The 27,222-nt window shown below is 36.9% G+C and overlaps 1 protein-coding gene across 2 annotated transcripts; it reads right to left on the bottom strand.

The window, feature by feature from the left end:
• Positions 1-435: 435 nt before the first annotated feature.
• Positions 436-22,039, bottom strand: ACTR6 (actin related protein 6). 2 transcript variants are annotated; one of them, XM_004006649.6, is made up of 11 exons: positions 21,904-22,039; positions 16,992-17,109; positions 16,083-16,151; positions 15,093-15,216; positions 13,822-13,957; positions 13,673-13,729; positions 12,444-12,542; positions 12,270-12,348; positions 6,788-6,959; positions 5,159-5,297; positions 436-2,940 (listed from the first exon to the last, which is right to left on the bottom strand). In XM_004006649.6, the coding sequence occupies exons 1-11, from the start codon at positions 21,969-21,971 to the stop codon at positions 2,811-2,813; spliced, it is 1,191 nt and encodes a 396-aa protein (XP_004006698.1). In that variant the 5' UTR covers positions 21,972-22,039; the 3' UTR covers positions 436-2,810. The 2 variants fall into 2 exon arrangements, with proteins under 2 accessions (XP_004006698.1, XP_012030259.1); XM_012174869.5 differs by lacking the exon at positions 16,083-16,151.
• Positions 22,040-27,222: the final 5,183 nt, after the last annotated feature.

The raw sequence follows: 27,222 nt of genomic DNA, 5'->3' as shown, positions 1-27,222 counted from the left end.
ATAAATAAATGTTGAGATAAAAATTCTCTCATGGAATTTACATACATAAACAACGTTCAGTGGACTTCCCTGTCAGTCCAGCGGTTAAGAATCTGCCTGCCAACGTAGGGGACATGGTTTCGATCCCTGGTCTGGAAAGATTCCACGTGTGGTGAGACAGTTAAGCCTGTGAACCACAACTACTGAAGCCCGTGCACCATACAGCTTGTGCTCTGCAGCAAGAGAAGCTTTGTAAAGCAGTTATCCACCAATTTAAAATAAATTAGAAAAATAAAAATGAGAAGCCACCACAATGAGAAGTTCACACACTGCAACTAGAGAGTAGCCCCCACTTGCCACAACTAGAGAAAGCCCGTGTGCAGCAATAAATACCCAGTACAGCCAAAAATAAAAATGTAATTAATTAAAAAGAATGTTCAAGACTGAAAACCATTCTTTTCTAATTTTTTTTTACTTTTTATTTTGTATTAGGGTATAGCTGATTAACAATGTTGTGATAGTTTCAGGAGAATAGCAAAGGGACTCAGCCATGTATGTCCATGTATCCATTCTCCCTCAAACTGTCCTCCTATTCAGGCTGCCACATAATGCTGAGAAGAGATCCATGTGCTACACAGTAGGTCTGTGTTGGTTATCCATTTAAAATACAGCTGTTGTGTACACGTCTGTTCCAAACTCTTGAACTATCCCTTCCCCCAACTCCACAACTCTAAGTTCCTTCTCTGTTTGCTTTGTGAGTTCATTTGTATCATTTCTTTTTAGATTCCACATATAAAGGATGTCACACTGTATTTCTCCTTCTGTCCAACTTAGTCCAACTCAGTATGACAATCTCTAGGTTCATACACAATGCTGCAAATGGCATTTCATTCTTTTTAATGTGAAAGCCATTCTTCAGACCTCTTTTCTGTGTAATTGCTTATGTGCTAAGGTTTTTGAACATAAAAACCAAAACGCTGCTGTTGCAGATCAACTCTGTCACTTAAACTCTGTGACCAGTGATACTATGAGGCAACTCTTTATTTATGGGTGTGATAGTTCAACTTTTAATCTTTGCCAGCGCTCCACTTCTGGCTACTGCCAGCCATATCATGCATAATTCACTCATAAACTAGGCCTAAATTTTTCCTCTTTGGTCAGATGTGGGTTGAGAGAAAGGTGAACAGTATAGTAAGAATAAATGCTCTAAGTGAGAGCTCCAGTGATTAACTTGTCCATCCTGAGTCCAGTCTTGTATAGAGCACTTCCACTTGACACAGCATGCCACTGAACAAGCCTAACCTGCACTGGGGAAGGGAAATGATGCCAGAGCAAAACTGACAGCAGCATTTCTGGCCGTTCAATTTGCATGAAGATATGGCTGGTGATGACGGCTCAGGTTTGAACTAGTGGATCAGAGACTTGAAAATTATGAGATAAGATTCTAATATAATGAATACCCATGTGCCCAAATGCTGCCCCGCATCACAATAAAGTAACATACCACATATCACTAGGTTGGGAAAAGATCAAAATTCAAAATTCCAAGAAAAGGGCTTCCCTGGTGCTCTAGTGGTTAAGAACCTATCTGCTAATGCAGAGGGCACAGCTTCAATCCCTGGCCCAGTGAGATCCCACATGTGCAGAACAACTAAAGCTGAGTGCCAAAACTACTGAGTCCAAGTGTCACCTTCTGTAACCTGTGCGCCTAGAGCCTGTGCTCTGCAACAAGCCACAGAAATCAGAAGTCCACGCACTGCAGTGAAGAGTAGCTCCTGCTCGCCAAAATCAGAGAAAGCCCACACAAAGCAACAGAGATCCAGTACAGCCAAAAATAAATAAATAAATCTGCAAAATTTGAAGAACAGTCTCTCCTAAATGTATACTGCTTTTGCACCATCGTAGAGTCAAAAAATCATTAAGTCGAACCACTGTTGAGTCAGGGACCATCCATATAATCTAAATGTAATTGTAATGAACAGTTCTTTCACCCTGCCCAGCATCTGTCTCTTTATCTTAATCTTCCTTTGGAAAACTACCTTCTTTCACTCTAGGCTGTTAAAATCCCTGAAGCCATGGGGTAGGTGCAAGATTTTAGCTAAGGTAGAGAGACTGGTAGTAATTTGATTCAGGAGCCCAATGACATAAGAATTTCATTCTGAAAAATGGTATATAAGAAAAATAAACAAAAAATGGTATAGTGTTTTTATGAGCGAAATAATACACTTCTGAAACATTGTAGTGATCAAAAACACTTGACTAGATTGGTTTACAGTGTCATATTTTCACACTTATGCCAAGTAAAAAAGAACATGATACAAACATAGATTAGTTTTTCCAACTTTAGTATATATAAATAAAAATGACAATTTAAAAATAAAATACTTAGTTCTAAAAGAGAGAAATTGTATCTCCACTGGGGAAGGGAAATGATCAACACACACTGGTCAATTCTGAGTCAGTCACACAAAACTACCTTCTAAGGAAACCTGAAATCAGTGAGACGGTTAAGTTTGTGTTTTTGGCTCTAAAGAATCAAACTTAAATTACACTCACTTTTTCATCTTTTAATGAAAGGTAACTTACTCTCAGAAACAGCATAAGCATTGTTAGAATAAGTCTAGCTAAAATAATGAAAATATGGGGTGAGTTACAGTTTACTTACTAACCTAGCTAAGAAACCTTTGAAAATTAGCCAGGGATCAAAGTATTTAGATAAGTTTGAGATGTTATCTTGGGATGAAAGCTAACACAGGTCCTTAACTTCCTTTATAAAGAACGCTGAAAATTAAACCTTTGTCATAGAAAGTCAGAACTTTCAGAAATGTTTCTTAAATATCAAATTTCTCTTCACAGATGCTATGTCCATTTTCTTCATAATCTTCTCTTGTTACCACCATATCTTCAAAATCGTCATTCTCTGATATCAATTTTCCACCTTCCCAGGCATAAGTAATAGGGCTAAAAAAAAAGGTAAAATAAACGAACTCAGATGATTTTACAGAACTGAAATGCCAGAAACATTAATTAGTAACTAAAATGTGGCAATCTTTACCCAACTTGATTTAACAGAAGATCATTTCAAGTGTGAAAATAAGTATAAACTTCAGAGGAGGGGCTTCCCTGGTGGCTCAAATGGTAAAGAGTCTGCCTGCAATGCAGGAGATTGGGTTCAGTCCAATCTCTTGGAGAAGAAAATCCCCTGGAGAAGGAAATAGCAAACCACTCCAGTACTCTTGCCTGGAAAATTCTGTAAACAGGGGAGCCTGGAGGGCTATAGTCCATCAGGCTGCAAACAGTGATTAACTTTTACTTTTCACTTTCACAGAAGTCAAGAAATCATAAAGAAAGGAAACTTAGTTACCACTACAAATAGCTCTTCTTTACTTTTTCCCTGTGCTTTGAATTTATGGATCTTCTAAGAAAAATCAAGAATACAAACAAAAGATCAAAAATGCATAAAAAGAAAAACTAGAATATATCTGAGTCTAACTTTTTTATGCGGCAAAGATACATCATGTCATCAATTCACCCTACAACTGACGAACTGCTATTAAAAACTCACTTTATATATCTGGAAAATGAGGTTCAAAGAGCTTAAGACTGAAACTAGGACTCAACTTGGAGTTGTTTTCACAGTCTGTGCTTTTGCTCCTATACTTTGTTCCCTCTAATAAATGAGACATTTAGAAAACATAGTGCAGTGCAGGGGAGGGGTTAATAAGAGGAAGAAAAGAAAAAAAAGAGAGCACAGTGCATGACAAACCTGTTACAGGGTCGGAAAGGGCACTAAGTAAACAGAGCACATCAGACTTTCAATTTATGAACAACCAAGGTTATACTGGTTATACTTTGTGTAATTCTACCATTCCTCTCCCCTAGTTCAATTTTAAATCTGAAAAATGATACAGGAAAATTTCCTTATTGTATTTACTGCATTTCCTAAGCTTAAAAAAACTAAATCTGTATCTAGATCTATCTGTAAAGATGTGCAAAAAAGATCTGACGGATCAAAGAATAAAAACTGTTCCTCTTTTCATATCCATAATGTATGTTCATGACTTGCATTTTAAAATTCAGGATAAAAATTCAATATACTTCATATTCAAAAGGGTATATGAACATTAATGCTGATAAAAATCATTCCAACATCTAATGGTTATGTATTCTTTTATCTGATGGCTATCAAATTAAGTGACCAGATGAGGGCCTTCTATTAACTGCTATTGATTTTAAAAAAAACTCCACTTTAGCTTTAAAATAAAATTCTAAAATTAAAAATCAGATATCTGGGGGACTTCCCTGGCAAGTCCAGTGATTAAGATTCTCTGTGCTTCCGATGCAGGGGGATGTGGGTTCAATCCCTGGTTGGAGAACTAAGATCCCATGTGCCTTGCAGCCCACATCAGGTGTGTGGGGGTCTTGTTTTCAACTCTGCTACAGTGGAGCAGTAAGGGGGGGATTACTGGAATTTGGTGAGAACTCCTGCCTCCAACTAAAGAGAACTAAATTTTAGTCTGGTTACTGCAATTAACTTACCATAAGGCCTTTGTTAACTCACCAGCCCTTATTTATTTAGAAAGTAAGTACATAGAACTAAACAGATTTGTAAGCCTTTCTGACAGCTCTAAAATTCTACCTTAATTATCTGCTTTTTCTCATAAAACAGGATAGGGGGTACATGTGAAATAGCTTTGAATTTTTTTTAAAAAGAAAGACTACTTAAAAGTTTATTTTAAATATTTTAAATTATTTTAAAACAACTTATCAGTTGACATAATTTATCTTATTGGTTAAATCCTCTTATTTGTATTCTTTATAGAAACTCTCAAAAAATGACAGCTCAGAGAAATCACATAGATAATAACCTAACTGCTTTGTCTATAAAAATTTCTTAGGAATGAGGACTGATTTACTACAGGGAAGTGATCTTATATTAACTGAGCACCTGTTATTTACTAAATATGATGGTCAGTACTTTACATATTTCACCCCATTTTAATCCACTTAAATGTAATGTTTGTCATTTCAATTTTCGAGAAAAGAAAAATGAGCATCCCAAAGGTGAAATAAACCTGCCAACATGGTACAACTAGGCTTTAAACTCAAGTCTGCCTATAGACCTCTTTTATCTACAAACTAACTTCCAGGATTTGTTTCTATATACACCAAGACTTACTTTTCAGGCAGCACAACAGAAACATCATAATCTGTTGGAGTGAGACATCGAACTTCTGAGTAAACTCGATCCCTAAATCCTGGGAAAAGGGAATTTCCTCCTGTCAAAACGATGTTCTTAAAAAAATGTGGCTGCATTTCTTTTAAAAGAGATAAAAAAGATAGAGAAAAGAGACATTAGAAAATCTGTTTACTTATCTTTCTGGAGAAATAGGGAGGTGGGCTTAGGTAAAAGCAATTAGGAATTCAAGTTACTAGTTGGGAAACCATTTATTTTTTTTAACAACCATATAAATTATAAGATGTTGTAATGAGATTATCATTTAAACAAATAAATACATTAAATAGAAATATGATCTCATAAATCTTTAAAAGTAAGGCAAAAGTAAAGGGGTTGAACTACTAGCAATTTATTACATATACACATAAGCTTTATGTAAATGAGTAAAATTCTAGTACCAGACATATGAAAATTACAACTGTTCTTCCATAAAATGGAAGAGGTCTTTATGTAGGCTGAGATGGTTAGCTGGTGTAAAGATAAACAGGAGGTCCATTTTTAACTTGAGAATTCAAGTTTCCATGTTATCTCACTGAGACACACATACTTACTGTGTAACACAAATGATAGTGAAAAATACTGTTTATATAAAATGAGAAATCAACATGAAATATTAATATGAAAATAACTGTAAAATAACTGTATTAAAACAACTGGCTAGTTATGGCTCAGATGGTAAAAAAAATCTGCCTGCAATGCGGGGGACTTGGGTTTGATCCCTGGGTTGGAAAGATATCCTGGAGAAGCTATATTAAGGTCATGGCATTAACTTTCTTTTTCTTCTTTTTTTTTTAATGAGAGGAAAGGGCATTGCATGTGTAAGATTTTCTACAATGCCTAAATTGTTCCTTAAGAAGAAGAGAGACATTTTCAAGGTATAAAAGTACTCCAAAACTCTAGAACATCATTTCATTAAATCATGTTTCAAGAGAACCCAGACAACACTGTGAAGCATTATACTTTAATTTCAATAAAACTAACTTCTAAAACAAAAAACCCTAACTTCCAGTATATTAACCTAAATATAACAGAAGAAATAAACCAATCTCATCAACAACTAAAAACCATTAAATTGTTAAATTATAAATTTCTATTCTGTGCAAATATGGCTTAAAACTTTTCTAAAAGGGATATAGCAATTTAATACTCTTAAAGAGATGAATTACTTTAAGTTTAAATAGACCATAATTACTTATATCAAATTTATCATCTGGGACCAATAAAGAATCATTCAAGTACATTACTGGATCTGGAAGTCTCTGCAAATAAAGTAGCCATTTGTTCAAATTATTCAAAAGAAACAGTTGACTTCTTAGGATTCAGAGAGCTTATAATTTTAAAAAAGTGTCATTGTGCGAAAGTCACTCAGTTGTGTCCGACTCTTTGCAACCCCATGGACTATACAGTCCGTGGAATTTTCTAGGCCACAATACTGGAGTGGGTAGCCTTTCTGTTCTCCAGGGGATCTTCCAACTCAGGGATCAAACCCAGGTCTCCTGCACTGCAGGTGGATTCTTTACCAGCTGAGCAACAAGGATATCATTATTCCTCATTAATTTATTAATGTACCTTCAGGTAAGTTCTGAATTGAATAGACAATAGCTTCTGGAATCCCCATTTCTTGAATGCCTATATCAGAAGGATTGAAGAGTATTTCTGGAACAGCAAATCTCTCATTGGCCAAACGAAGAATTTGTTCCCCAGATTTGTATTTTCCACTTAACACCATCTCTTCTCTTGGCTTAAAGAAAAATAAGATGAAAAGTATGCTACATTATCTAGCTCATACAATGAATAACATTTAGTAATCTTAATACTATGAAATACGAATATATTAACCATGTTCTTGGAAGTTTCAGGATTCTCAAAAGTTAGAAAAATGCGGTCTTCTCTCCTGTTACCTAAACCACACAATTAAGTGATTATTTACTCTGAATGTAGCTATTCCCCCAAAGATGAGCTGGCTTTATTCCACACATTTTAAAACAAACAAAGAAAAGGATAATAGAGCAGAAGGAATTTCATAATCTATCTATAATAGCAGAGTGAATCCGCTTTCTAAAGAACAAAGAACATACTTAAAATTTTTTTTATTATGCATTCAATCTCTATTCAAAAATCAGTTACCAAATGATTTAGGCAAATAAATGGACTTTATCACTGAAATTCTTCTGTTATTTATTTTCTGCTAACCCATTCAACTCTGTGAGCTATAATTCCTGAAGGGCCCAGGAAAAAAATAATTTCCTTTTATAATGTTCTACATCATTAAAATAATGGTTCCTCTCAATTGTACTAAGAATCATCAGCTGTTCTAGATGGTTAAGGACATAAACTTCATTTGACTCATATATACATTTTTACCTGTAACTGACTATACCCAAATCCTTATATAAATATAAAATTATTTAAAATGTATGAAAAGAAATATTAATTTGTTGTTAGACAGTAAAGTAGATAAAGACTATAACAGATTCCTCAATGTAATCAGTCATCCATTCTCTGTTCAGGTTTCAGCTTCCTCAGAGAGGCTTTTTCTGACTCCCAAATAAAAGGTCCCTCCAGTAATCATCCTCTATTATCCTTTGTTGTCCATATTGTTCACCATCACAAATCCGCTACCCAGTATAGCATGCAAGCCAACAATGTGGAATTTTCTTTAGGCGTTTTTCATACATTATCACTCTGAATTCTTATATAACCCAGTAAGGCAGGCATATTTTCCTTTTATTAATGATCCAACTGGGCTAGGCAAGGTTATTGGAATTGCTCAAGATCATTCAGCTAACAACCCCAAAAAACACACAGTATTTCCTCCTATTACATTCCATAGGAGACACAGGTTTGATCCCTGGGTCAGGAAGATCCCTTGGAGGAGGGCATGGCAACCCAACTCCAGTATTCTTGCCTGAAGAATCCCATGGACAGAGGAGCCTGGCAGGCTATAGTCCATGGGGTTGCAAAGAGTCTGACACAATTGAAGCAACTTAGCAAGCATGCACTACATTGCTACTCCTAACCTGGATATGAATGATTCTGATTGCTATCATTTGGAAATTTCTCACTTGAAACATTATTTTAAAATAAAAATATCCTAAAAACTACAATAAATTCACAATACTCTAGGAAGAACAAGGAAAATTACACATCATTTTTTACTCAGTTAAACTACTGTTGCACTGGCCAAGAGAAGAATATTATTTCTTTACAGATAAAGTATTCTTCCTTCTCGAGAAGAATGGAAAATATTTCCTATAAATTTACAAATTCATTTAAAATTGATATTGGTTTGAGTGTACAGGATATAACTCATCTTGTCAACACTCAAAATAACTTGAGACAGATACAGATATGGAGAATTTCATTTGACAACAAAGTTTTCTAGCCCACACCCCTAATTTTACAGAAGATCAAGTGACTGACCTAGGGTCAAATATCTAACTATGGGAAAGAGCCAGAAGTAGAAATCCTTGCTGAATGTTAGCTCTGAAGTCATTGTTAATATGTAATCTTGTACTACAAGCAGTTTCTGTTTCTAAGAGTACAATTCCAAAATGATTTTTGTTTTAGACATAGATGAAGAAATTTAAAAGGGCTGCTGGGAGTTGCTGTTTTAGTTAATGCAGGCCATGACTGACTGTACAGTCCTCATAAATTTCATTCTGGTAGCATGAAAAAAATGTTTAAAAGTGGCAACTAGTAACTATTAAGTAATTGTTAACTTAATTTTCTCAATTAAGGTCAGCAAAGCATTCATTACACTTTAGTAGGCATTCTCTTTCTGTTAAAGAATAAAACTGGAATTTCTATCAGCTGTAATCAGTAACAATATTACAGACCTCATCATATTGATGTCATCAATACTAAAAAATCAAGGTTGTAACTTTTTCCTGAGTATTTAAAAATGTTCTTGAATAAACAATCAAGGTCCAAGTTTTAACAATATTCTAAGTATAAAGACTCTGAAACAAATTCTCTTTCACTTTATGCAGTATGGCTTTTCTAATTTCAAACATATTTTATCAGCTTTCATCAAAGATTTTGATTATCAGGCAACAATGAAAACAAGTTAATCAAGTATTAAATTTAAAAAGACACATTTTAGGAGTAATCCTAACATATACAAAATATAGTCATTTCTAAACCTTAAAAATTATTACGATGTACACAATTTAACATGTAGTGAAATATAAATTTTAGTATTAATTGGCAAAGTAGAAATTAAACCGTTATTTTTTAAAGACATTTGAGGTAACATTCCATCATCTGGTAAAAGTCCAGACCAACTATGTCCACTCAATTGATATTAAAGTGTACATGTAACAAGGAGTCCATAGAAGTGCAGTCACACCAAGCTTCTGATCACAAGGTCAAAAGTCAATAAAAGAGCTGCAAACAGTACAATGTGGCTTTTGCCTTTTTTCTCTGATGAGAAGCAATACAATAGTCAATTGAAGGAACAACCACACCTCTACTAGCTCACTATGTACGGTGCAGTGCCGAGAAATCAAGGCTTACGGTTTGGGAAGGAAACTGGCAGGGTTCAGCAGATAATGTCCAATAAACTGGTAAGTTGTCATTTGTAGGGCAGGAGAGAAATACGTTTTACAAAAGAGAAGGATTTCCAAGCCTAGCTAATAGTCCAATCACCTGGAAGAGATTTTTTTCTCTTTTATAGATTAAGTTTCCAAACTTAGGTCCTAAATATTTCCAGGGACAGGAACAAAGAACATGGATATCAATTGTTCTTCAAGTGGCCCAGGTGATTTTCAGTCAGGTTTAGAGACATAGGGTCCATCATTCAGGGTCCATCCTGGTAGAAATACCGATTACTTTATCATCATAAGTTCAGAGTGCCGTAAATTTTCTATAAGGTGTTTATATCATTGGACTGCTTTAAACAGCTATAGTTGTATGAGGATGATCAAACATGCCTGATGAGAAAGATGCCTCCTATCTATATGTTTGGGGCAGTTTTCCTTGTCTTATAAAGAAAAAATACATCTTCCATATTCTATGTGGGATTCAGGCTGTCAGTTCCTCTCCCCAGTTCATGTCCAGATAACCAGATTCCATAATCTGTCATAATTCTCACTTCTTAAAGTCAGCCTTGGTCCTTCCACAAGGATCTATTTCTAAGGGGGTAACCTTCTCTGAATTCTTATTTGTATTTCACCTTAAAAATCTGGCCAAAGAAATTATTTTTTTAATTTCAGGCATAAAAATAAGTATAAATAATTATATAAAACCCATGTATCCATCAGTCAGTTTAACATACCTTCACAGATAACACTCCCATTTTAAATGTGGCGCTATCATTCACACACAGTTTTTATACTTTTACTTCATTTTTATAAATGCCCACATATAAAGAATTATTCTACATATCCTGAAATGGTATATAGTCTTCTGAACAGAAATACATTTCTGAGATTTATCCATGATGATCACATACCTCTTACTATATTTTTACTGCTTATTTTATAACATGAGGATCTTCCCTGGTGGCTCAGATGGTAAAGTGTCTGCCTACAATGTCAACCATGTGGGAGACTCGGGTTCAATCCCTGGGTCAGGAAGATCTCCTGGAGAAGAAATGGCAACCAACTCCAGTATTCTTGCCTGGAAAATCCCATGGATGGTGGAACCTGGTAGGCTACAGTCCATGGGGTTGCAGAGTCGGACATGACTGAGTGACTTCACACTTTCACTTATAACATGAATAAATAAAAATTTATTCTTCTTCCATTAGTGAGTATTTAGGCTCTTCCCAATTTTTCACTCAATGTATACTGCAATGAACATTACCATAAATGTCTCCTTGCGAAAATATCTCTGTGTGCTTAGGTTTCTGACCAAAGTCTTTTAACTGCTAAAAGTCCTCACCAATCCAGTAACTGTAAGGGCAAACTTCACATTTACCCAAACATAAAACTGAGCTGATCAAAGATAGGGAGAAATTATATTGTTTTGACATCCAAGATAAACCCTACTCAACATTTTCAAAATGCACTGGATTTTGCCCTTTTCAACTACAATCTGATACCACAGCCCTGGGTCTGCTGTGTCAATAACATTCACAACAGGCAAATAATCTAACTGGACTTACACTAATTCTTAAGAAAACAGAAATGGGTAAACCATAATATAGGTAAAGTTACTGTTTATCTGCAGATTTGTCCCATAAGCTATCACAGTGGATAGTTCTTTTTCTAAATAAATTTAATACAGATATTAATTAATCATTCATACTCTGGTGTCTACAGAAATGGCCAACAGGCAAGAAGGCTATCATCAACAACTCTGACATTCCATCAATCCCAGCTAGATGCTTTTCAAACCTGAGTGGTCGCTTGAAAAAGACTTAAAAATTACCTTATATCACAGATTTAGAAAACAAACTTATGGTTGTCAAAAAAGAAAGGTGGGGAGAAGGATAAATTAGGACATTGGGATTAACATACACTTCTATATAGGTGGCTCAGATGGTCAAGAATTCGCCTGCAACGTAAGATTCAGGTTCAATCCCTGGGTCACGAAGATCCCCTGGAGAAGGGAATGGCTACCCACTCCAATATTCTTCCCTAGAAAATTCCATGAACAGAGAAGCCTGGTGGGCTACAGTCCATGGAGTTACTATGGGCTTCCCTGGTGGCTTAGACAGTATAAAGTTTGCCTGCAATGCAGGAGATTCAGGTTCAATCACCGGGTTGGGAAAATCCCTTGGCAAAGGGAATGGCTACCCATCCGAGTAGTCTTGCCTGGAGAATCCCAAGGACAGAGGAACCTAGCAGGCTACAGTCCTGGGGTCGCAAAGACTTGGACATAACTGAAGCAACTAAATATGCATCCATGCACAATATATTTAAAATAAATAATCAATAAGAACCTACTGTATAGCACAGGAAACTCAACTTAATATTCTGTAATAACAGTGAGAAAACACTTGAAAAAGAATAATGTATAACTGAATCAGTTATTACACACCTGAAACTAATACATTATAAATTAACTTCATGCTAATACAAAATAAAATTTTTTTAAAAATTACCTTACAAAAGCCCTTTTTAATTGTACTAAAGTCAGGCAAAACATAGTCTACCATTACTGTATTTTCTTCTCCTTTCAACCTGGAAAACAAAATGGAGACTTATGAAGTATTTTAACTATGCTTAACATTAGCCAAGAATCAACTTTCCAATTTTTAGGCTACCATTATACATACTTGGCAATATCCATGTCTCTATAAAAATCCTGAGACACATAGCATACATCTTCTTTCACTTGATTAATCACATGAGTTTCATCCATAACGTGTAACTGTCTAAACAGAAATAAAAATGGTAATGTGAAATGAAAAAATTTTAATTGCAACTTATCATTGAAAGTATTTTTCTGGAATTAAATTTCCAGGTAACTGATCTTTAAAAACTATTAAATTTTTGAATGTGTAAAGTATTTTTAACTTTATGGAATACCCATTCCATTATCTTATTTAAGTTGTGCTTAGCCACTCAGTCATGTTTAACTCTTTACAATCCCATGGACGGTAGCCCATTGAGCTCTTCTGTCCATGGGGATTCTCCAGGCAAGAAATCTGGAGTGGGTTGCTATGCCCTTCTTGGGAGGTGATTAAGTACACTAATTCCTAATCTTTTAATAGTGGACAGTCTACTAATATCGGCTAATCCAGAAACATATCTATCTATCTATTTTTCTTTGGGGGGGGGGTATAGTTGCTTTACAATGTTGTGTTAGTTTCTGTTATATAACAAAGTGAACCAGCTATTATGTATACATATAGACTCTCCCTGCTGGACCTCCTTCCCACACCCGCCCCAACATCTTATCCCTCTAGGTCATGACAGAGCACTGAGCTGAGCTCCCTGTTACTATACAGGAGGTTCCTATAGCTATTGTTTTATACATGGCAGTGCACATTATTAAGGCTTTTAGAGATTAAAAAAGGATAAAAGATAAATAAAGTTCAAGTATTATACTGTGTATGGAGAACTGACAAGAGAAATGGAAAAGGGAAGCAGAGATTTATTTTCTTTTTAGCCCCTTATTTCCTTATATGCATTGTAAAATGTTTTACAAGGTATATGTACATTTGCAATTTTAAAATATTATTAATGTATTAAACTCCCGAGAAATTGGAAATGTCTTTTTGGTGGACACTACCATTTCATATGTCAGAAAGCTTTTTAACTTGAACATCATTGGTATTTACTGAGTTGGTCAAAAAGTTCATTTAAGTTCTTCCATAAGGTGTTACAGATAAACCCAAATAAACTTTTTGGTCAACCCAGTATCTATGCAGTATAGTCTTTAAAGCAATAATTCAGAACTGTTGCCTGAAATTAGAACTAAAGGCAAGGAATAATTTTAAATTACTTTAAAAATTTCACCCCCAGCATCTCATCTTACCATAGAATCAAAGCTTAGTATTACCTATAAGATATGATTTCTTTTAGATGATTGGTTAGGAGTTTTCCTCCCACATTTATCCTAAAAAGGAAGAATTCAAATTTAGTTCAGTTTACCACACATTTCATCCAGTTTTATTATAAGAAATAAGATGAAAATTGAATGCAACTCACCGAATAATCGCTTCTTTTTTCTTCTTACTTCTACAGTAAGGAACTATATGTGTAAAGGAATATCCACTATCTACAATGATACAGCATAACTCGGAAGGATTATCTCGGAAATACCTGTGTGCACTGAGAGCCCCAGCTATTAAGAAAACAAAAGATAAAGAAAAAATAAACATACTGAATAAAAGTACAACTAATTTAAAACAATAAGTAAAGAAAAGCAGCAAACTAAAGCAAACAGAAAGACAGAAATTTTCCTTTGTAAAAAAAAAGTTAATCTAAAATAACATTCCTAATTCTGTCAGATATTTAAACATTAAAACATGATATTTTTGTGGAAAATGATAAAAATTTTGTGACCAACTTTGAAGGTAAATATTTACTTCACAACTTTTAATAATTATTTTAATAGCAAATAATTTTGCTGAGCATTTATTACATGCTGGGCACTATTCTAAACTCCATGAGTATGTGTGTTTTAATCCTCACAACAATCCCCTTTTTACAGATGTAGAAACTGAAGCAGAGATGTTAATAATGTGCCCAAGGTCATATGATTAGAAAATAACAGAGCCAGGAATCAAACGTAAGCAGTATGACTCTACAGCAGTTTTTCTCAACTTCAGAACTACTGACATTGTGGGTCAGATACTTTCCCAGCATTGGGGGCTTTACTGTGCACTGTTTTAGCAGAATCTTGGTCCTCTATATATTAGATGCAAGAAGTACCATCCCAGTTGTGATAATGAAAAACGTCTCCAGACATTGTTAAATGTCCCCAGGAGCAATATCACTCTTGGTTGAGAACACTGTTCTAAAGATTATGTTCCTAACCATTACAGTATATTGTTATTTATACAGACTTAAATGCTACATGCTAAATAGGTGAATACTTTCTTTGTACAGTCATTTAATTCTAGCCTTTAAAAAACTAACTTCTAGATGATATGTATAGATTGTTTTTCCTCATATTGGCAATCTGAGCTATTAACATTATTTCAAACAATAATAAGAATAGCAAACACATCAGTGATAGAAAAGAACTATTTCAGAAAAAATAAACTTTCGGAGATTAGAAATATGTTGCTAGTTAACTTCATTAGGGAGAAATACTATATTAAAAAGATATAGCGAGAGAAGTCGGACTAATAAGCTCGAGGGCTTCATCTAATTTTAAATTTCATCAAATCTAAAAGAATGTCACTCAATATTCTTGGATTTAAAGTGTTTATTCATATTCACATAACTCAATTTCAATCAGAACTTTAACTCACCATTTACTCTTAATACTGCTTGAAACTGGTATTCTTCAAATAAGATTTCATTCATTGATTCTTGAATTGAAGTGAAGTTAAAATATGGTTCTGTGATAATAATATTAGTGTCTAAAAAGTCAACCTATAGAGGAAAAAAATTCCCAGTTTTGTAGCTTTATAGTTATAATTATAAACATCTGCTTTATGTACGTACATCTATTTAATTCTCACAATAACCCTAGAAGACATGTCTTACTATTATCCCCTTTTGAAAGGTGAGCAAACTGAGACACAGAAGAGCTGAATGAGTTACCGAGGTTCGTAAAACTAATTAATGACAAACTTAGGACTGAACTTGGGAAGTCTGGTTACAGCATTCATGGTCTTCAGCTACTATTTAACTCTCCTATTGGTAGCACTGATAAAATGGTACCATCAAATTGTTTAAAGATAATTATGCAAAAGTAATGAATGATACAACCGCAAGCACTAGAACTGGTATTTTGTTTTTAAAAGTTAAAAGGTAAAAAATAAAAGGGAAAAGGTGAGAAGCTTTGGGATATTTAATGTTTACACAATTCTCTCCCACATACTCTTAAAGAAGCATTAAAATTTGAACATTCTCTCAGGATACCTAAAGTCACACTAAAGATATTAAGAGCACAAAATTCTAACATTGTATCATTCACACATTCAGATATATGAGCAAAAAAATTTTATTGTGAAAAATGAGACGATAAAGTGGTCTAAGAATAGTAGATATCTGAAGTAAAATTTTAATCTTAAATTTCATATAGATTAGCTCTTCTCAACCTCAAATTCTACTTCACAATAGAAATTCTATGCACTTGCACTTATATAGAAAATCAAAGCTAAGCACAGTAGATTAAGTGACTTAAATACTGTAAGAAATATTCAAAATTTTATAAATCTTAAAATATAACTTCTGATTTTTCACTTGAATGAGACATGGAAATAGAAATTTGAATACATACTCCAACTTGTTACCTGATACATTTCTTTTCCAAAAAGGTAATCCCAAACTTGTCTTTGAACATCCCAATTCACCAAGTAGCCCTAAAAAATTTGTTTTGTGAATTAACTATCAAGAATATTTGCAGAATTTTTAAATAATCAGATCAATACATTATAAATCACTGACTACTCTCTTAATTACTTTCTCTTTACCAGTCTAATACTAGTTGAATCTCAACGCTATTACATTGGTATGTTTTTCTTCTTTTAAAAATTCAAAACATTACAAATTAACAATAACCAAAACATAGAAGGGCTCAAAAGACACACCAATATGTAGAGATGCCCCTTTATATTTATTTTCTTTAATGTTTGCATTTTATTTAGCTTTAACATAAACAAGTAAAATTCAGTACCCACAATCAGTAACTACATTATGGTCATTTATTTTTACTTATTGAAGTATAGTTGATTCTTTTCAATAGAGGTATAATTATTCATGGCTATTTTTTAACATGACAATTTAAATTCAATTTTTGGTTTTAATAAGCTCTTGCTGCTGCTGCTGCTCCTATGTTGCTTCATTTGTGTCCGACTCTGTGTGACCCCATAGATGGCAGCCCACCAGGCTCCACCATTCCTGGGATTCTCCAGGCAAGAACACTGGAGTGGGTTGCCATTTCCTTCTCCAATGCATGAAAGTGAAAAGTGAAAGTGAAGTTGCTCAGTCATGTCCAACTCTTAGCGACCCCATGGACTGCAGCCTACCAGGCTCCTCTGTCCATGGGATTTTCCAGGCAAGAATAAGCTCTTAATTTAACTTTAAATAACGCTTTCTCAGAGATCTAAAAATATTTTCAAACACACAAAATCTTACAACACATTTCAAATTATCTTTAAATGTAGATCCTTAATGCTATAAATGTCATAGAGTTGGATTACCTTTTGAAAAGGAAGAATATAAAAGAGTCCAGAAGGGTCCTTTATTTCATCTATCTGGTTAGCAGTAAAAGTTTTAAGACGTGCTGTTTTTGATCTGAACTGACAGTTTGGAATAACTCTACAAAGAAACAAATAATGTAATTATTCCTTTAGTTAGTTAAATACTTAGTTCTTAAACATACAATTACTTAACAACCACTTTTACTTTTTAAAAGAAAGAACATGAAAATTTCCAGAACCAGTGTTTCTCATTCTGTCTTCAAAATATTTAAAAATGACTTTTTTTTTTTTTTTTTTAATGTTCTACCACATACTAGGGCTTTCCTGATAGCTCAGTTGGTAAAAAAATCTGCCTGCAATGCAGGAGACTCTGGTTCCCATTCCTAGAAGATCCGCTGGAGAAGGGATAGGCTACCCACTCCAGTATTCTTGGGCTTCCCTTGTGACTCAGCTGGTAAAGCATCCGCCTGCAATGCAGGAGACCTGGGTTGGACCCCTGGGTTGGGAAGATCCCCTGGAGAAAGGAACAGCTACCCACTCCAGTATTCTGGCATGGAGAATTCCACGGACTGTATAGTCCATGGGGATGCCACGAGTCAGACAGAACTGAGGGACTTTCACTTTCACCATATATCAGGTTCTGCAGTGGACCCATTATCTTTCTCATATAATCCTCAAGATATTATTACAGGTGGGTATTGATTCTGCCACTGCACACAGGTGAAGAGGGGCTGAAGTAAAGGTTCCTGAAAAAAACTCTTAATACCATTCTAATTAAAAAAAAAAAGCAAGTTCAAAATTCTGACCATAAAATTAAGTTTCCATGAAGTAAAAGATCTTCAGTTGCAAGATACTGTAGGGTACAGAAGTAGAAGGTAATTTTAAATATAGTTGCTGCCCACCATGAGCTTACAGTCTGGTTAGGAAGACACACTAGAGCCATTATCCATCATACATGTCTACCCATATATGTATTATATGTGTCTGTGTGCGCATATATATACATTTATATTTATATATATATATATATATATATATATAGAGAGAGAGAGAGAGAGAGAGAGAGAGAGAGAGAGAGAGAGGGAAAGAGAGAGAGGGATAGAAAGTGAGGGGGAGCAGAATTTGCCACCCTCAAGTATGCCACTATGGCCTGAGGATTACTTTGCACTAAAGTCAATCAAAATCCTTGTATTAATTGAGATAATACAGTGAAAGTGTATAATTTTTCAGGACATGATTTTTAAACCCTGCATTGTAGTCAATCTTATGGCTATAATATTACTTTAGTCAATGTACTATCCTTGATTATTTAGCTTGCTTCTTTCCCCAGGCCTTTTGTCACTATACTGAGGCCCAGCCCATGGGATTTTCCAGGCAAGAGTACTGCAGTGAATTACCATTTCCTTCTCCAGGGGATTTTCCTGACCCAGGGATCCAATAGAGGTTTCCCTCATTGCAGACAGATACTTTACTGTCTGAGCCCTAGGGAAGCCTGAGTATTCTGCACCTACTCTTATCAAGACTTTAAAACTAGTTCTTAAGTAAATGATAAGAGATTTGCTGTTAAAAGATAAGCACAATAATACACACTGCAGAAATAAGACTGCAACAATTTACATTTTTACTCAGTTGACTGTTCTCTTAAAAAAAAAAAAAAAAAAAAAAAGGAAAGCAGGAAGTAAAAAAAGTCCCTGGGTCCCCTGTGAATACACTACAGGAAAAGCCAGTCTTTAAATTTGCTTAGTCTTAACTCAAAGGTAGTTTATGAAGGCCAGTGTGTTATTTGTTTCAGTTCAGTTCAGTTGCTCAGTCGTGTACTCTTTACGACCCCATGAATCACAGCACGACAGGCTTCCCTGTCCATCAACAACTCCCAGAGTTCACTCAAACTCATGTCCATCAAATTGGTGATGCCATCCAGCCATCTCATCCTCTGTCATCCCCTTCTCCTCCTGCCCCCAATCCTTCCCAGCATCAGGGTCTTTTCCAATCAGTCAACTCTTCACATGAGGTGGCCAAAGTACTGGAGTTTCAGCTTCAGCATCAGTCCTTCCAATGAACACCCAGGACTGATCTCCTTTAGGATGGACTGGCTGGATCTCCTTGCAGTCCAAGGGACTCTCAAGAGTCTTCTCCAACACCACAGTTCAAAAGCATCAATTCTTCAGCACTCAGCTTTCTTCACAGTCCAACTCTCACATCCATACATGACCACAGGAAAAACCATAGCCTTGACTAGAACCTTTTTGGCAAAGTAATGTCTCTGCTTTTCAATATGCTATCTAGGTTGGTCACAATTTTCCTTCCAAGGAGTAAGCATCTTTTAATTTCATGACTGCAGTCACCGTCTGCAGTGATTTTGGAGCCCAAAAAAATAAAGTCTGACACTGTTTCCACTGTTTCCCCATCTATTTCCCATGAAGTGATGGGACCAGATGCCATGATCTTCGTTTTCTGAATGTTGAGCTTTAGGCAAACTTTTTCACTCTCCACTTTCACTTTCAAGAGGCTTTTGAGTTCCTCTTCAATTTCTGCCATAAGGGTGGTGTCATCTGCATATCTGAAGTTATTGATATTTCTCCCGGCAATCTTGATTCCAGTTTGTGCTTCTTACAGCCCAACGTTTCTCATGATGTACTCTGCACAGAAGTTAAACAAGCAGGATGACAATATACAGCCTTGATGTACTCCTTTTCCTATTTGGAACCAGTCTGTTATTCCATATCCAGTTCTAACTGTTGCTTCCTGACCTGCATATAGGTTTCTCAAGAGGCAGGTCAGGTGGTCTGGTATTCCCATCTCTTTCACAATTTTCCACAGTTTATTGTGGTCCACACAATCAAAGGCTTTGGCATAGTCAATAAAGCAGAAATAGATATTTTTCTGGAACTCTCTTGCTTTTTCAATGATCCAGCAGATGTTGGCAATTTGATCTCAGGTTCCTCTGCCTTTTCTAAAACTAGCTTGAACATCTGGAAGTTCATGGTTCATGTACTGCTGAAGCCTGGCTTGCAGAATTTTGAGCATTACTTTACTAGCATGTGAGATGAGCGCAATTGTGCAGTAGTTTGAGCATTCTTTGGCATTGCCCTTCTTTGGGATTGGAATGAAAACTTACCTCTTCCAGTCCTGTGGCCACTGCTGAATTTTCCAAATTTGCTGGCATATTGAGTGCAGCACTTTCACAGCATCATCTTTCAGGACTGGAAATGGCTCAACTGGAATTCCATCACCTCCACTAGCTTTGTAGTTATGCTTTCTAAGGCCCACTTGGCTTCACATTCCAGGATGTCTGGGTCCAGGTGAGTGATCACACCATCGTGATTATCTGGGTCGTGAAGATCTTTTTTGTACAGTTCTTCTGTGTATTCTTGCCACCTCTTTTTAATATCTTCTGCTTCTGTTAGGTCCAGACCATTTCTGTCCTTTATCAAGCCCATCTTTGCATGAAATGTTCCCTTGGTATCTGTAATTTTCTTGAAGAGATCTCTAGTCTTTCCCATTCTGTTGATTTCCTCTATTTCTTTGCACTGATCGCTAAAGAAAGCTTTCTTATCTCTTCTTGCTATTCTTTGGAACTCTGCATTCAGATGCTTATTATCTTTCCTTTTCTCCTTTGCTTTTCGCTTCTCTTCTTTTCACAGCTCTTCCTAAGGCCTCCCCAGACAGCCATTTCGCTTTTTTACATTTCTTTTCCATGGGGATGGTCTTGATCCCTGTCTCCTGTACAATGTCACGAACCTCCATCCATAGTTCATCAGGCACTCTTATCCATCAAATCTTAAATCTATTTCTCACTTCCACTGTATAATCATAAGGAATTTGATTTAGGTCATACCTGAATGGTCTAGTGGTTTTCCCTGTTTTCTTCTATTTAAGTCTGAATTTGGCAATAAGGGGTTCATGATCTGAGCCACAATCAGCTCCTGGTCTTGTTTTTGCTGACTGTATAGAGCTTCTCCGTCTTTGGCTGCAAAGAATATAATCAATCTGATTTTGGTGTTGACCCTCTGGCGATGTCCATGTGTACAGTCTTCTCTTTTGTTGTTGGAAGATGGTGTTTACTATGACCAGTGTGTTCTCTTGGCAAAACTCTATTAGCCTTTGCCCTGCTTCATTCGGTACTCCAAGGCCAAATTTGCTGTTACTCCAGGTGTTTCTTGACTTTCTACTTTTCCATTCCGGTCCTCTATAATGAAAAGGACAACTTTTTTGGGTGTTAGTTCTAAAAGGTCTTGTAGGTCTTCATAGAACCATTCAACTTCAGCTTCTTCAGCGTTACTGGTTGGGGCATAGGCTTGGATCACCGTGAAACTGAATGGTTTGCCTTGCAAAGGAAGAGAGATCATTTTGTCCTTTTTGAGATTGCATCCAAGTACTGCTTCGGACTCTTTTGTTGACCATGATGGCTTTGTGTAACCGAGTCTAAATCAACCAGGTCAATCAGAGAGCACTTAGAAAGGCTTGAATACAAAGCCTTCAAAGCCTTCAGTCACTGACACAGTGGTTTTTACACCTGCGGGGGCTTGGGTGGCGGGCACTGAACACGTGCAGGATTTCACGGAAGCCATAACCGCTTCCCAGCAAAAATGCATGTACACGCAAAACGTTGCCCACGGTTCCTGACGTCTCAGGAACCTTGTGTACAGATATCTCATTTGGGAACCTCTTCCTTAGAAGCCTACTTTCCTATTTCCTGTTACGAAACAAAACACACATCCCACTTCCGGGGCCACAAAGTCCAAAATTAGTAACCCAAATCCCACTTCAAAGCTTCCCAGCTACCAGTTCCAAGCCGAGCATCCCTCAGAGTGAGAGCTGCGCGGGGGCGTTTGCAGTTTACAGAGGTCACAAAATGAAGCGTAACTACTAAGCATATATGTTTTGTCCCTCGCGGGCAGCGAACACTTACGAGACAGTTTCATGGCTGTAACCGATTTTGGCGTTGTAAGCTCCGTTATCCAGCACTAACGTCGTCATTTCAGCGGAAACCAAGTCGCCGCAGCCTTCTTCTCCGACCGCTCTGCTCACGCTTTTCACAGCACTCTATGGTTACTGCTTCCGACACTCTATGTTTGCATCCGCCGAGCACACGGGCGCTTCTGGTCTTCCTTAGCAACCGAGGACGCCGGAAACCAGAAGTTGCCCTGCCCCCCTATCTGCTCGCAGGAGTCATACCGTACTTCCTTCCTTTCCTAACCTTTTTACTTCTTGGCCAGATCCAATAAGAGAGAAAATGCTAAAGTTTTTTTTCTTTCACATCGTGATTGTTCTTTACTTTTGTAGATTTGAGTTGCTCTTGGAAGTTTCTTATAACGCCTATAACGAACCATCTCTGTGGGAGGGTTGGGAGGGAAGGTTGTGTGTTCGAATAGTAGTAGTATTCAGTGACGTCTTTTGAAAAATACATTGCAAAACCATACGCAGCATGGAATTGGGTATGAAGACTCTTCAGCTTCATCATGCACCACTGCTCATCCGAGTGTTGGATCCAGTCACCTTGTTACAAATACGCTGTTCCGTCAACCGCCTCGCTGTTTTACTCACACTTCCCTGTCCACTTGCTCTTCTGGACCGAGCTTTGTGTCTTATCTAAAAAAGCTTCTCGACACCTGACACACTCCCTCTCCGTTCCCATTCCTAAAATTAGGTATTCCTCCTGTGTGTTCCAGTGGTGACTTAGCCTCACTCCACAGTATCATAATGGTTAAGAGAATGAATTTTAAATTGGAATCCGGACCCTGCCACAAAATGGCTGTGTAACCTTGGGTAGTGAAGATAAGGGTTACTACTTACACAGCATTTAAAGTATGTGGTTAAATTTTGGGTTTTGGGTGTATTTCTTAATCTTTACAATTTTTGAAGTAGGTCCTATTATTGAAATCAAAGATAGTGGTTAAGAGTGCTGTTTCTTCTTCCAAACTCCTGGGTCAAATCCTGACTCTTCCACTACATGTGTTGGACAGGTTAGTTAACCTCGCTACACCTTAGTTTCCTCATCTATAAAATGGAGTACTATAATAATTTCCCCTTGCAGAATTGTTTTATGAAGAGTAAATGATAAAAGTCAAGTACCTGGTAGTAGTTATCATTGTCATTGCCATCATCATTCTTTTATTTTATGATCATTCTATTGCCTTTGCCATGGCAAACTTCTCAAAGTCAGTCACTCTCAATTCAGTTCAGTCGCTCAGTCGTGTCTGACTCTTTGCAACCCCATGAACTGCAGCACGCCAGGCTTCTCTGTCCACCACCAACTCCCAGAGTCCACCCAAACCCATGTCCATCAAGTCGGTGATGCCATCCAACCATCTCATCCTCTGTTGTCCCCTTCCACTCCTGCCCTCAATCTTTCCCAGCATCAGGGTCTTTTCCAATGAGTAAGCTTTTTGCATGAGGTGGCCAAAGTATTGGAGTTTCAGCCTCAACATCAGTCCCTCCAATGAACACCCAGGATTGATCTTTAGGATGGACTGGTTGGATCTCCTTGCAGTCCAAGGGACTCTCAGGAGTCTTCTTCAACACCTCAGGCACTCTAGATGTCTATAATTCTTTGTAAAAAAAAGTCATTGAAACTTCAAATTTCGTTATATCCAATTTTAGTAATCAATTTTCTAACAATATTAAATTGATAGGCTACCTCATGTAAAAATATTTTATCAATCTTACATCATAGAGTGGTCACCATTTCCATTCACCTCTCATCTTTTAAGGTATGCTCTTTCCATTCTGTGTCTACTGGTTTTAAGCCCTTTCTCACTTAAGCTTCTCTTTTTGCTTTCCTTCATTTTTCCCTGATCCCGGATCAAGATTATTTTTGTTCTTGGCTTCAGCTATCCTTGAGTAAATCCTAAAGAAGAACTTCCACCCCTAATTGCAACCTGAATGTTTCTCTCCAGACAGCCTGAAATAACCTTAAAGGTAACATTCAAAACAATTTTATCTCCAAAACTGCTTGTTCCACCTCTATTACTTGTCTCAATTAGTGGTATGCCCCAATATATATCTAGTGCCTCAAACTAGAAACCTCAATTACCTTCAACTGCAATCCTTCACTTAATCCTGGAATTTCTCCTTGACTGTTTTTTTTTTTTTTGGTTGTTTGTTTGCCTCTACTGATACTGCTTTATCTTTCACCAGAAATAGTAATGTTACAAGCTTCTCAAGGTTCCTATTTCCATTCTCTTCTCAATATGTTCTGTCCTCTATACTGCCAGTATGATTATCAGAAATATTTTTCTAAATCAGAGATCTCATCATGTTTCCCAAATTCAATCACCATAGTTTTCCAAGGCTTGACACTGCCTATGAAATAATATCCATGCATTTGGAATCTCATCTCCCTTTCACCCATTCTACATTGTCTGCTGGTAAATATTTAACAACTGGATCTCCAGGGGAAAAAGTCCTGATTTGTAGTGTTTACCATTTTATGCAATGAAAATACTGTTATGATGGCTGATTACAAGCTTTTCTGAAGTTACCAAACACTGGAACACAGAGTTGAAAAGAGACGTGCACAACTGGTTCATGAGCCGGTATGAACTGGCTGAGTATGAAGTTAAGCCAACATCAGCACAGACTGTTCAGTAAAAGCTCTGATTCCATTCACCTTCACACCATGCAATCCCTCTTTTCACCCCTCCAGGTTTTAGTACACATAATCTCAAGCGTGTGACTATTACTTTTCAAATACATGTATATTTTGGCAGAGTGTAATTTTAAAAGGGTTAAAAATATCACTCTGATATACATACTGAACATGTGCAAATATTTAAGTTGCATTAATGAGTGAACGAACTTTATATCCTATCTTTCTGGTTCCTGCATTAATGTGAGTTAAATTTTTGATGCACATTCATTATACGTTTGTATGACAGTCATGTTTTTAATTTTTTGAAAATCATACTTTGAACATTAAGTAGCAATGAACAAAAATGTAAATTTAAACCATAGAATTTATGGTTGGTTTATGACAGGCGTTCTCTCAGTTAAAGGATAGTCAAGTTGAAATTACTGCCATGTGTTTTCTAAATAAAAAGATATTGTAACTATACTTATTAACGTGAAATATTCTTTAATAGTTCTTACTTTGAAAAGGAATTCTCATGTTGTTCCAGCACATTAGATACTTGCCATTTAGAAGTCATGAATTTTGACACTTCTGTCCTTTTTCATGATGGTGTTCCAGCTGCTTGAAACATCCTTTTCCACCTAGTGAGTTAGTAATGATCGCCAACATTCTGTTGTGTTTGGCGCTCTCTAAGTATTTAACCTGTATTAGCTTAGTTAATCCTCACAACAACCTCATGAAGGTAAATAATACCACGGGGCTGGAGAGGTTCGGTACTTTCCCTACCATTACAAAGCTAAAAATCCACGGAGTGAAGTTTCAAATACAAGGCTGACTTTGGAGCCAATTCATTTAAGGTTAGGGCTTCCCTGATAGCTCAGTTGGTAAAGAATCTGCCAGCAATGCAGGAGACCCCGGTTTGATTCCTGGGTTGGGCAGATCCACTGGAGAAGGGAAAGGCTACCCACTCCAGTATTCTTGGGCTTCCCTTGTGGCTCAGCTTATAGAGTGAAGTTTCATATCCAAGTCTGACTTTGGAGCCAGTTCATTTAACATTAAGCTGACATTCTCACCCTTGAAATAATATCTCCACTAAAATCCCATCTCTGACTAAACAAGATAGAATCACTCCATCCTTTGTGTTCTCTTGACCCTTTTCTTCTGTTTCCAATTATGCCAAGGATAATACTAGCATTAAGAGCTTGCTATATGCTAGGTACTTTGTTGAACGCTATATATTTTAATCCTCACAAAATTGTGAGATACTTTTATCTCCAATAGATGAGGTACTGAGGCTGAGACTGAAGTGTTGCCCAAGTTTACACTCTGCCTACAAAGTGGCTAAGTCAGCCTTTGAACAAGAGTCTAATTACAGAGCTCGAGGTCTTAGCATACGAATTTATCTTTCATCTGAGGCTGTTAATTAACTTCTTGATGACAGGAAAAGTTTGTTTTTGTTCAGGCTACCTAGTTAATTGAATAGTCCCTTATTTGTAGTGCATTATGGCTTCCCTGGAGAAGGCAATGGTACCCCACTCCAGTACTCTTGCCTGGAAAATCCCAGGGAGGAGGGAGCCTGGTGGGCTGCCTTCTATGGGGTCGCACACGACTGAAGCGACTTAGCAGCAGCAGCAGCATGGCTACCCTGGTGGCTCAGATGGTAGAGCGTCTGCCTACAATGCAGGAGACCTGGGTTCGATCACTGGGTCGGGAAGATCCTCTGGAGAAGGAAATGGCAACCCACTCCAGTACTCTTGCCTGGAAAATCCCATGGACAGAAGAGCTTGGTATGTTACAGTCCATGCGGTTGCAAAGAGTCGGACACGACTGAACAACTTCACTTTCATAAATGAGTAAATTGAGTGAATAGTCAATCCACAAGTATCTGCTTTCCCTTGCTTTAAAAGGGTCAGGTGTTGGACTATATGTAAACTATCCCCTTGCCATTCCCATACCTTCCCACAGACTTTTCTGATACATCCCTCAGAGGTAGTGTAATTCCCTCCCCCCTCTCCCTTTTCAGATGTCACTGGATGGTCATTTTCATCTCTCTAAAGTGTTGGTTTGGAGCTGGGTCGAGTGAAGGTGCAGAGCTGTAATAGCTCTCCCTGATTTCAAGTATTTCCTTCCTTTTCATAGAAAATTTTAAGTGAAATTTTACACCTTTATTTCTCTAGATACAGCAACCTAGGGAGTTGGATAAGGCTGATATTAATCTATTGTATAGATAATTAAAAGTAAGAAATTATTTTCTCCTGGTTAATGTAACTAGAAAATACTAGAGACAAAACTAGAATGCTTTTGAACTGTGGTGTTGGAGAAGACTCTTGAGTGTCCCTTGGACTGCAAGGAGATCCAACCGGTCATTCTGAAGGAGATCAGCCCTGGGATTTCTTTGGAAGGAACGATGCTAAAGCTGAAACTCCAGTACTTTGGCCACCTCATGCGAAGAGTTGACTCATTGGAAAAGACTTTGATGCTGGGAGGGACTGGGGGCAGGAGGAGAAAGGGACGACAGAGGATGAGATGGCTGGATGGGATCACTGACTCGATGGACGTGAGTCTGAGTGAACTCCGGGAGTTGATGATGGACAGGGAGGCCTGGCGTGCTGCGGTTCATGGGGTCGCAAAGAGTCGGACACGACTGAGCGACTGAAC

The sequence above is a fragment of the Ovis aries genome, chromosome 3, assembly GCF_016772045.2.
Source record: "Ovis aries strain OAR_USU_Benz2616 breed Rambouillet chromosome 3, ARS-UI_Ramb_v3.0, whole genome shotgun sequence".
Lineage (NCBI taxonomy): Eukaryota > Metazoa > Chordata > Mammalia > Artiodactyla > Bovidae > Ovis > Ovis aries.
This window is presented reverse-complemented; position numbering and strand designations above follow the sequence as displayed.

Bases quoted from the DNA above. Each gene is read 5' to 3' on its own strand.
- ACTR6 (XM_004006649.6), bottom strand. From the start codon at position 21,971: ATGACGACGTTAGTGCTGGATAACGGAGCTTACAACGCCAAAATCGGT. The intron at 16,152-16,991 runs GTAATCCAACTC...CAAATTTTTTAG, and splicing joins ATATTCTTCCTTTTCAAAAG to GGCTACTTGGTGAATTGGGA. The intron at 6,960-12,269 runs GTAATTTTTAAA...TTTTTCTTTAAG, and splicing joins TTAAAAAGGGCTTTTGTAAG to CCAAGAGAAGAGATGGTGTT.